Source organism: Dreissena polymorpha, chromosome 4, assembly GCF_020536995.1.
Source record: "Dreissena polymorpha isolate Duluth1 chromosome 4, UMN_Dpol_1.0, whole genome shotgun sequence".
Lineage (NCBI taxonomy): Eukaryota > Metazoa > Mollusca > Bivalvia > Myida > Dreissenidae > Dreissena > Dreissena polymorpha.
The window spans coordinates 102,818,205-102,829,712 of NC_068358.1; the positions used below are offsets into that span (position 1 = coordinate 102,818,205).

General features: G+C 35.4%; 2 protein-coding genes across 9 annotated transcripts in view; one reads left to right on the forward strand and one right to left on the reverse strand.

Annotated features, from left to right (window-relative positions):
• Positions 1-1,434, reverse strand: part of LOC127876023 (FERM and PDZ domain-containing protein 4-like) — a 120,825-nt gene extending 119,391 nt beyond the window's left edge. For 7 of the 8 annotated variants that reach the window (XM_052420849.1, XM_052420850.1, XM_052420852.1 and 4 more), the window contains exon 1: positions 1,301-1,434. The gene's annotated coding sequence lies outside the window, so the exon portion shown is untranslated. The remainder of the gene's footprint in view (positions 1-1,300) is intronic. The other variant, XM_052420848.1, reaches the window with a different exon arrangement.
• Positions 1,435-1,436: 2 nt separating this feature from the next.
• On the forward strand, positions 1,437-10,162 carry LOC127876025 (short coiled-coil protein B-like). Its single transcript, XM_052420855.1, has 5 exons — positions 1,437-1,743; positions 3,252-3,323; positions 4,435-4,521; positions 6,912-7,050; positions 8,138-10,162. The coding sequence occupies exons 1-5, from the start codon at positions 1,686-1,688 to the stop codon at positions 8,163-8,165; spliced, it is 384 nt and encodes a 127-aa protein (XP_052276815.1). The 5' UTR covers positions 1,437-1,685; the 3' UTR covers positions 8,166-10,162.
• Positions 10,163-11,508: the final 1,346 nt, after the last annotated feature.

Below are 11,508 nucleotides of genomic sequence, written 5' to 3' on the forward strand. Positions count from 1 at the left end.
AACGATAAGACAGTGGGGTACCATACACGGTGTTCAATAACCAGGCATCTACCACGGGTGGTTTATGACACCATGCTGTTATTTAGTATTTTTAGGCACATTATCTGATCATAATGAGATAATTGGTTTATCCGGAACACAGGGGCTACTTAACCACAGATGTATCAATAAACAAGATAGATCTTTTTTCAAACTGCGCTATAAAAAAGCTCTACCAAAGCGTGTCAAATGTGTGAAAAAATGGAGAAAAACAAGTACTTTATTAAATTAATCAAGACAATTTATTTAATGTATTGACACTTTTTATTTTGTGAATTACATATTTATAACTTATTCTATCAATGTAATATTGTGTTTTCTAAGTCGTTACATCGCCGAATGTTCAAAAGAGTGATAGCCTGAAATCAGATGTGGCGTTGCGCGGGAAGTATTGGAAATTTATACACGTTCAGCCTCGTTCTGGAGTTCTGCAAGTCACGTGACTCTGCGCTCATGTTGATTTTGGCCTATTGTGAAAAGGGTCTATTGTTATGTCAATATTTAAGGCTTATTTTGCAGCTGTATTCAGTGATTTATAACACAACTAAATTCCCTAGTAAGTAGTTAATGGCAAAATATTGGGAATATGTTACCATTAACCAATGCAACCTAGTCAATTAAGTAACAATAATAGCAGTCAATTGGTACAAGAAGGTTGCTCATCTGAGCCTTTAAGGTTCTGAATTGCTTTGATCAGCTTTTAAAATTTGTCAAGACCAATTTATAACTCAGCCAAGATATCACTAGACCAAATATATTTTGGGAAAGTTTAAAGATGAATGGGCAAAAAATGTTGTGTCTAGAGAGTCCGCAAGCTTTTCAGATAATTTGTCCCACTGACCCAGTTTTGAACTCAAGATATCCTTGGGACGAATTTTCTGACCAAGTTTCATGAAGGAAGGGCTTTAAATTTGGTCTTTATAGTGTCACCAAGATTGGTTATAAATGCAAATAAATGTCATTGAACAGATATCGCATATTTGATGTTTATCTATCTTTAGTGAACCTTAACCAGGCTTGTCCCAAGTCTTTATTTAAGCTACCTACACACTAAATTGTCCAATTACTTAAACATATACAAGATCGAGTAAATGAAAATCCATTTCGTTTTCCATTGGAAAGTCGAAAGAAATACTTCATAACACCTGTGACTTTGAGTGTAAATTATTCACATTACCATAAAAACTGATTCATAGCTACTTACACTCTCATTAAAATAATGTTAAAAGGTAAATTATCTGCTACTCCTTTCTTATTTTACCGTTTATATGTATTCCTTCACATTTTGGCTGCCTATGTTCCCCCAAAACTCCAAAAACTTCGTATCAACATTTCTATTTGCTTGACAGATCTTGCTCACATGTTGATGACGTCCCTTATCATGTGATACACAAATTCAAAATGGTGGTCATCGGATAACAAGTGCTCAATTAATTTGTTGTTTTCGCAAAATTTGGCATATTGACAACGTTTTTTTTTTCAGTTTAGTTTTATTATAAACAGGGTAAAAGAAACAAAGCTAACATATTCGTGGTAATTTAGTAAAATTATGAATATTTGAACTAAATCTGACTCACTAAGCTAAAGAGAGACAACCCATTCACTCCAATTGTAGTTTTTACTTCTCTTCAATATAAAACTGAAATATGAGTTCGCAACAAGTTGAAATGTTCAATGTACCACTATCCAGTGATAGTGAAGCAGGTATGAAATGCGTATTTAACATTGTTTACTCGTATATTCAATTATTCATGCTTATTTTGCTTATCTTCCTCTTGAGTCATATGTTAATTTCATAAAGGATGTTGCATCACACAAAAAATTTTAATATATGACACATGATTCATTAAATATAGACATAATTATTAACCTTTGGTCTTATATAATTTAAATTAGCCATGCTTAATGAAAAAGGGGTTAGCATGTGTGTAAAGTGTCGTCCCAGATTAGCCTAGGAGACACTGGTATTTTTCGTTTACAGAAAGTCTCTTCTTTATAGCAAAAATCCAGTTTAGGCGGAAAGTGTAGTACCTGATAAGCTGTCCGCACAGGTTTATCTGGGACACCTTTCCACAGAGCGTGGATCAAATGATTGTGTATCATGCCTCATCAATTTTGTACAGTGTGGATAAAATATGTCATCATCATCATGCGATCAACCAATATTTTCAGTCCTAATTCAGTAAGCTGGTGTGGTACTTGTTACTTTATCTCTGTTTTGTTCTTACACAGAGGCACTTGGCGATTTCACACAAAAAAAAAATATTGCTAGCTGTGTAGCCCATGCACCTGATATTTCCTATGAATTTGGGCTAGGACTCTCAAAATCAAACTTGGCTTGGTTGCCGACAGCCAAGTTCATGACAACCCAATTATTATAATCAAATGTAACATTAATTCAAAATGTTTATGTTAATTACAAAAAATATCTGAACTTAATATTATTCGCAGTTTGCTGGTTAATTTGACAAAAATATAATATACATTGTTGACAAATTCAATTCAGAGAAAATTTAAAAATGAACAGGTGAACTAAATAATAATTTAGTTTCACATTTAAATAGTTTTGAATGAACTCATTGATCTGAGACAGTATTGAGAATGGCCTATTCTGTAGATACTTATAGCGGTGCATACCTTTATACCATATTTAATGTTCTCAGGGAATTTCCTTAGATTAACATTCTGTGTGACTTAGGGATGAAGCTATGTTCAGTAACTGGTTAATTAAGGGAGTAATAACCTTTATATGATTTTGGTGGTTTATAGAGAAATATCAGTGAATTAAAACTGATTATAAAATATTGAAAATTATTGATAATTTTCATTGTTTTACCGGAACTATTTTACAGGGAATGGCAAAAATACAAAAATAAGCATTTGTAAGCATAAAATAAAAAGAAAATTGATTGGATTCGGTGGAATATTGATTTTAATTCATTCGTGATCATAGAAAAGATATATTTTCACTCGTTACTGTGCCACTTTAAAAAATATTGTCTATGATAAATGCCAGGTGAATGAAAATTGATATTTAACCAAATCCAACAAATATCCGCTATGTTATATACTGGTGATAAAAATATTCTTATGTTGTTAGTGTCACCCAATTCTTTCCTAGAACTGTTTGACAGCTTTATTATCAGAGTAATATTGTATATCCTGGTAATAAAAATATGCCTATATGTAATTGTCACATGTTTCTCTCTAAGGTGACCTCGCTTTGCGTGGAAGTGTGTACATAAATCCTGCAGATACTTCAAACCAAATTGTAGGATCAAGCAGTGAGTACAAGTTCTTAAAATAACAACTAATCTTTTGTTATTCCTTGACCGAGGCAAAGGAATATATACAGGTTTTGGAGTGTTTCATCTGTCAGTCAGTCTGCCTGTCCTAGACTTTTCAGGGCTAAATCTCAAAAACTACATGGCTGCGATTTCATCATGAAACTTCACATGATTGCATATCAGAGTGGGTAGTCAAGATAGTCAAGATGGCAACGTCCATGCCACGACAGTTATTTTTCGCCGTTGTATACCCTTAATTTCTTTTGTTAAACTTTAAAATACAGTAACGCTCACTTTCCAGCCATATTAGTGAAACGGTGATTACATGTAGCGTTTATTTCGTATTAAAATTTGCTTTATAACTCAACTTTACTCAACATAAATTTTCTTAGTTGAGCTGTAATTAGGTCATCCCGCTAAGAAATTTTGCAGGGAGAAAAGTCTAAATATAGAGGGAATATTAATACAAAATAAACACTAGTAACTATATTGCTGATATGGCTGGAAAGTGAGCGGCATTTTAAATAATTAATACAAGTAATAAAGGGTATAAAACAGCAAAAATACGTGCCTCGACATGGTCGTTGCCATATTGACATCAAGTGATCACCCCCTCTGACTTATATCAATCAGGAAAAGTGCCATGCACAAGGACCATAAGACTACACCTTCCTAAATAAGAGTTATTTCCGTTTGTTATTTATTTCCCTTTGTTGTTTTTTGTATTATGTAAATTTTGAGGTCTATGTCTAAGCTGTGATATATGATTGCAACATGAAATTGTATGGGAGTATCCATGATGAGAATTGCAGTGCATAAAAACAATAACCTTACGCTTTATTATTTTACAGTTATTGTCCTGTTCATCCATCTGCACCTGCCAATTAACAAAAATTCCCAGCCCGGATACATAACTTACATGTATGTGGTGATTGGTCATGATATCATTTCTTCACCCATTCACTGCATTTGCCGATTCAAGTAGGGCAGTTTTGAGTGCATGTAACTGGTAAGCCAGGAAAACTGACTGCAGTGATATTAATAACATGTTGTTGAAAAAAGTGGGAAAACATCCACAAACAAACTGACATGTTGCATGTTGTTTCAGGTATAGATTCTGACATTTATGGTGACGAGGAAGAGGAAAAACAGCGTCTGATTACACAAGTGTTGGAACTTCAGAACACATTAGATGGTAAATAATTTCTCAGTTTTATTGCTGAAAATTTAAAGTCTCTCAACCCTTTCCAGCTCAGAAGCAAAAATAAAATGGCTATTTGCAACCATTATTAAACCAGAACTCGCAGGTTTGATTCTGTTTGCTGCTGTTTAGTATCTTAGGGTTCAAAATTAACTTGTATATGTTAAGAAAAGTATTTTATTTGATTTTCTGAGGGACTTCAAACGCATCTGAGAAGTAACTAAAGGTTTTAACAAAATTTTAGCAAACCGGCTAAAGTTTAAACAAATGTACATTGGCTGTACTTATATTCAAGCATGGGTTTTTACATGATTAAGACACCTGTTGTCTTGTTCCTTTTTTGTATGTTGACAGATCTGTCATGCAGTGTGCACAGTCTTTTGGTTCCCTGTATGTTGACAGATCTGTCATGCAGTGTGGACAGTCTATTGAGTCCCTGTATGTTGACAGATCTGTCATGCAGTGTGGACAGTCTATTGGATCCCTGTATGTTGACAGATCTGTCATGCCGTGTAGGCAGTTTCTATTGTTTCCCTGCATGATGACAGATCTCCTTGCCGTGTGGACAGTCTCTATTGATTCCCTGTATGATGACAGATCTGTCATGCTGTGTAGACAGTTTTGATTGGTTCCCTGCATGTTGACAGATCTCCTCGCCGTGTGGACAGTCTCTATTGGTTCTCTGTATGCTGAAAGATTTATCATGCCATGTGTATAGTCTTAATTGGTTCCCAGTATGTTGATGGATCTATTATGCCATGTTGACAGTCTCTATTGGTTTCCTGTATGCTGACAGATCTGTCATGCTGTGTGGACAGTCTTTATTGGTTCCCTGTATGTTGACAGATCTGTCATGCCGTGTGGACAGTCTCTATTGGTTCCCTGTATGTTGACAGATCTGTCATGCTGTGTGGAGTCTGTATTGTTTCCCTGTATGTTGACAGATCTATCATGCCGTGTGGACAGTCTCTATTGGTTCCCTGTTTGTTGACAGATCTGTCATGCTGTGTAGACAGTCTTTATTGGTTCCCTGTATGTTGACAGATCTGTCATGCCATGTGGACAGTCTCTATTGGTTCCCTGTATGTTGACAGATTTATCATGCCGTGTGGACAGTCTCTATTAGTTCCCTGCATGTTGAAAGATCTGTCATGCCGTGTGGACAGTCTCTATTGGTTCCCTGTATGCTGATAGATCAGTTTTACCGTGTGGACAGTCTCTATTGGCAGGGCCCTCAATATGTCAAATCCACGGCCGAAATTCGGCCGCATTCCCCCCCCTGAAAAGTATACTTTTTTCCCCTTTTTGTGGGAAAAATTCCCCCTAAAAAGAAAAAAAAAATTTTTGTTTTTATAGATTGATGTCTCATGATTATTATATCTCAATTCTATTTCAATTTAATCTTTTCAAACATACTAAATTATGAAATAAGTAATGAATGTAGTGCAAACATGTACAAATGTAATAATTAGAGTAACTAAAAAATCCCCCAAAAAGGGAAATGCCGTGAAAATTCCCCCTGCTATGGGTAGCGACCCGCTTCCCCTAAAATGGATTGAGGGCCCTGATTGGTTCCCCGTTTGTTGACAGATCTGTCATGCCGTGTGGACAGTCTCTATTGCTTCCCTATATGTTGATAGATCTGTCATGCTGCGTGGACAGTCTTTATTGGTTCCCTGTATGTTGACAGACCTGTCATGCCAGGTGGACAGTCTCTATTGGTTCCCTGTATGTTGACAGATCTGTCATGCCATGTTGGAAGTCTCTATGGGTTCCCTGTATGCTGACAGATTAATTTTACTGTGTGGACAGTCTCTATTGGTTCCCTGTATGCTGACAGATCTGTTGTGCCATGTGGACAGTCCATTGGTTCCCTGTATGTTGACAGATCTGTCATGCTGTGTGGACAGTCTCTTTTGGTTCCCTTTATGCTGACAGATCTGTCATGCCATGTGGACAGTCTCTATTAGTTCCCTGTATGTTGACAGATCTGTCATGCAGTGTGGACAGTCTCTATAGGTTCCCTGTTTGTTGAAAGATCTTTTATGCCATGTGGACAGTCTCTATTGGTTCCCTGTATGTTGACAGATCTGTCATGCCATGTGGACAGTCTCTATTGGTTCCCTGTATGTTGACAGATCTATCATGCCATGTCGACAGTCTCTATTGGTTCCCTGTATGTTGACAGATCTGTCATGCTGTGTGGACAGTCTCTATTGATTCCCTGTTTGTTGACAGATCTGTCATGTTGTGTGGACAGTCAACTGGTTCCCTGTATGCTGACAGATCTGTCATGCCGTGTGGACAGTCTATTGGTTCCCTGTATGTTGACAGATCTGTCATGCAGTGTGGACAGTCTCTATTGGTTCCCTGTATGTTGACAGATCTGTCATGCCGTGTGGACACAGTGAAGGAGGAGAACCTCAAGCTAAAGTCTGAGAACCAGGTCCTGGGTCAGTACATCGAGAACCTGATGGCGGCCAGCAGTGTGTTCCAGTCCACCTCACCCAAGGCTAAAAAAAGGTGAGGACTCTATTTTCCTGACCCTATGTAATAGAGTCTTGGATTGGATGATGTTATTTTTAACATATTTTGTCCATATGCCCCTGACTAAGTTTAGTTGTAAGAATTTGATTCATATTTTGGTTTTTGTTAAAATGTACAACAATTTTGAGACCTTATGCCAATAATTGTGAAAACTGATAAAGGCTTGTTTTCCTGTTAGCATCAAACATTGTTATTAGACTTTTTGATTTGTAGCAATTGCAAATACATTGTTATATACTAGGTTTTCAAAGTAGTTAAGAATGATTCTTATTGATTTTGATGATAGCAGTTTAAAGATCAAGGTCACGAGTACTTGTAAATTGAAAATTGCTTTAACATAATATCTTGAGAATTCTTAGTATCATATTAATAAGTATCTGATACAGTAAGTGTTGACGAAGGATGGTCACTTATGATTTTCAAATCAAGAGATCATAGGATAAGATCAAAAAGGACAACTTTGCTGCAAACATCTCTTCTGATAAAATTCTTATATAGAGATCATAGCCTAAATCAGTCTTTATAATGAACTGACACATTTTTGTCTGTTTATGCATGTGTGTTAAATAGTTGTCAACCTACTTTAGAGACATGTGTTGCAGTGGACACATCGACTTTTATAAATCACTGATCTTCCAAGTTAACAAACACTTGCTTTATTTCGAGGCAAATTAAGTTGCAATGTAGATTAAATCTGACTACCTGAATAATGTATGGGGGATCTGCAAGATATTCTGCAAAGCACAAATGACTTTGGGTAATTTAGTAGTATTGAAACTGATAAAAGCAAATTTATCATCCATGTTTCCATATCCACTTATGAAAGTCTAGTATAAATGTACATGTACGAGCATACATTAACGGTCTATGCAGCAACATGTGAACATCTGCACCGGCTAATCAGGGACGATATTTTACGCCTTAAATGGATTTTCATTAAGAAAATACTTCTTTTGAACAACAAATTATACAAATGCGGCATTGCACAATGCTCAGGCACATCTTGGATGACACTTTATGCACATGCATTAATAAGTCGCACCTTGCTTATTCTGCTTCACAGGTCTGGTAAGAAGAAGGAAAAACAGTAGAGACCAAGACGATGTGGCAGAGTCAGGGGCAAGACGGATTGGACCATGTGCAATACATAATATAGATTTGTTCAGAGTTATTGTTCTTGTATTAAATTTTGCACTAGTATGTAGTATAACCCATTTTTGTATGTATAAATCATCTCAGTTTGTATAGATCTGAAATTTGCTTTTTCATGTTAACAAATAAAAGAATACCGTTCACTTCTGAATTGATCAGTTTTCATGCTTTCTTTATTACAACAGTTATCATCTGGCTTGCTTAGTCTCAGATTAAGTAGTGATTGTTGTTTGTTATTTATATTGCAGTTATATACATACAGTTTAAAATAATAATGATATTTATATAGCGATGTTTACATATAGTAATTTGCACTTTCAACAGTTCTGAATTGGATACATGTAAACCTTCAAAGTATTTACATCAGTTCATATTGCAAAGGCAAAACAAAACACACTCTGCATGCAATTGCATTAAAGTGTTGGATTTATTTTGGCAAGATTATACAGAGTCCTTGGTGTACACAGTAATTGTATAAATTAACTTTATTACCTGGATCCAGAAAAATCATGTTGTAGTTGTGTTAAAACTGGCTTTGTGTGGTGAAAGTGTACACCCTATGTATATGTATACAAAAGTCACCTGTTTTTCCCCATTAGCATAATAAATATGTAGGTCTTTGCAAAAAAAAGTTTAATGTATTTGCAGACTACTGGTTTTCATGTTTAATGATGTGTTGTTTTAAATCGGCATTGTGGTTTAACTTGTTGTTCATGGATATGAAGATGTAAAGGACAAAATAATATAATACACATTTTTATAACATTTTAGTTCAATGTGAAAAATGTTCCTGCCATTTAATGTTTATTGACTATTCACCAATTGTAGGTGGCTAGGTTTGTCTGATGCTCTGGTTAATTGAAACTTCACTCACATCTGTCTGCAGGACCAACATGTGAGATCACAAACCAAGGCCCATATTTCGCAGCTGCATGTAACTCTTTCAGTGCTGGAACCGAATTTTGAAGGCCTTTGCAAACAGTTTGGATCCAGATGAGACGCCACAGAACGTGGCGTCTTATCAGGATCCAAACTGTTTGCTATTCTGATAGTATTCTTTGAAACAAATCGAAGAAAATGCTTATTTTAAAAATTCAGCAGACGACATTTTAGCAGACGACAAATTTCCCAGCATGCAAAGGGTTAAGCAGAATTGTTTGTAGTGTACGTTTTGTACTTATGAAATTCATGTAAGAATTTGTGTGAAAACACTCCTATCTTTAGCTCATGTGCAGGCTCAGCATGTGGTTGCATTTGGGGCTAGTAAGGTCAAGGTCACTGTTATAACAAGGCTGATTTAATAGTATTGTATTTGGGCCAAGTTGGGTCAAGGTCACTGTTACTAAAAATACGAAAAAGTGTGTCTCTATAAGTAGTTTTGATGGAGGTATTAAGCTGTATTTAGGTAGCTTTTATGCAGAGCTAATATGGGTTGCATTTGGAGAAAGTTGGATTAAGGCTTAAAATAGAAAAATGATTAACACTCAATTACTTTAGATAAGATGGAGGTAATGTGCTAAAATCTTGGGTGAAGGTAGTTGACATGCAGACCTTGCTTTCAAACTTAACAATATTGAACTAAATTAATTGTTAAATTGTTGAAAATATAGTTTCTTGGCATCATCACATTTCTTGTTTTATGTTTATCAGCTTTACATTTGCTGTATACCTATAACAGATATTCAACTTCAAACATTTCTTTGTGGTCTTAATATCAGGAGACTGATAAAATATGTGCATCAAAGCAGAAAAATTAACTAGCACATTGCCTTGGTTTGTTTGTAGTATTGTATGCGTGTTTGGTCTTAGTGTTGTAAATGCTGACTGTATATTTGCATGTACATGATGTAGTGTGGTTTTTTTATTAAACGTTTTTTGATTATTTGAAAACTGATCAAAATTTATTTTGGCTTGAATATAATAAAATTTAAATCTAGTTTATGCTTTTCCAACATGAGGGCTTACCCGCTACAATTAGGTCCTTAAAAAACACCATTTCCGATGGCAAATATGGTTTAAATGCTATAGGAATATACAAAATAAAAAGTTTGTACAAAAAAAGAGATTTAACTATTAAATGCCAAAACATCCAGTATAATGCCATTATGGACTAAATGTATAACCAAACAGCATAGTTTGGGCTTTTTAAAGATCCATTCACAAATGTGTGGAAAAAAACTCCTGCAATTTTATCAAATCATTTTAAATTTGCAATTTAAAGGTTGATTCCAGCTAAACAACAAACTAAGCTTACTGGAAAAAACAACAATGATATAATATACATTTTTAGCTCATCTATTTTTTGAAAAAAAAATATGAGCTATTGTCATCACCTTGGCGTCGGCGTTGGCGTCCGGTTAAGTTTTGCATTTAGGTCCACTTTTCTCAGAAAGTATCGATGCTATTGCATTCAAACTTAGTACACTTACTTACTATCATAAGGGGACTGGGCAGGCAAAGTTAGATAACTCTGGCGTGCATTTTGACTGAATTATGTGCCCTTTTTATACTTAGAAAATTGAAAATTTTGGTTAAGTTTTGCGTTTAGGTCCACTTTTTTCAGAAAGAATCAATGCTATTGCATTCAAACTTGGTACACTTACTTACTATCATGAGGGGACTGGGCAGGCAAAGTAATGTAACTCTGGCGTGCATTTTGACAGAATTATGTGCCCTTTTTATACTTAGAAAATTGAACATTTTGGTTAAGTTTTGTGTTTAGGTCCATTTTATTCCTTAAGTATCAAAGCTATTGCTTTCATACTTGCAACACTTACTAACTATCATAAGGGGACTGTGCAGGCAAAGTAATGTAACTCTGACTGGCATTTTGACAGAATTATGTGCCCTTATTATACTTAGAAAATTGAAAATTTGGTTAAGTTTTGTGTTTAGGTCCACTTTATTCCTACAGTATCAAGGCTATTGCTTTCAAACTTTAAATACTTTTATGCAATCATGAGGTTACTGTACCTGGCAAGTTGAATTTTACCTTGACCTTTGAATGACCTTGACTCTCAAGGTCAAATTATTAAATTTTGCTAAAATTGCCATAACTTCTTTATTTATGATTAGATTTGATTGATACTTTGACAAAACTACTCTTACCTGACATACCACAATAGACTCCACCCAAACCATCCCCCGTTCCCCCCCTCCCCCCCCCCCGAATCCCCCCCTATTTTTTTTTTTAAGATCATCTCACAAATGACCACCACACCCTCACACTATACCCCCCCCCCAATTTTTTTTTTAAACGGTTAAAAAACACAACTATTTATT

Coding starts and splice junctions, on each gene's coding strand:
- LOC127876025 (XM_052420855.1), top strand. CDS start 1,686: ATGAGTTCGCAACAAGTTGAAATGTTCAATGTACCACTATCCAGTGAT. Junction 3,324..4,434: donor CCAAATTGTAGGATCAAGCA/GTGAGTACAAGT, acceptor ATGTTGTTTCAG/GTATAGATTCTGACATTTAT. Junction 7,051..8,137: donor TCACCCAAGGCTAAAAAAAG/GTGAGGACTCTA, acceptor TCTGCTTCACAG/GTCTGGTAAGAAGAAGGAAA.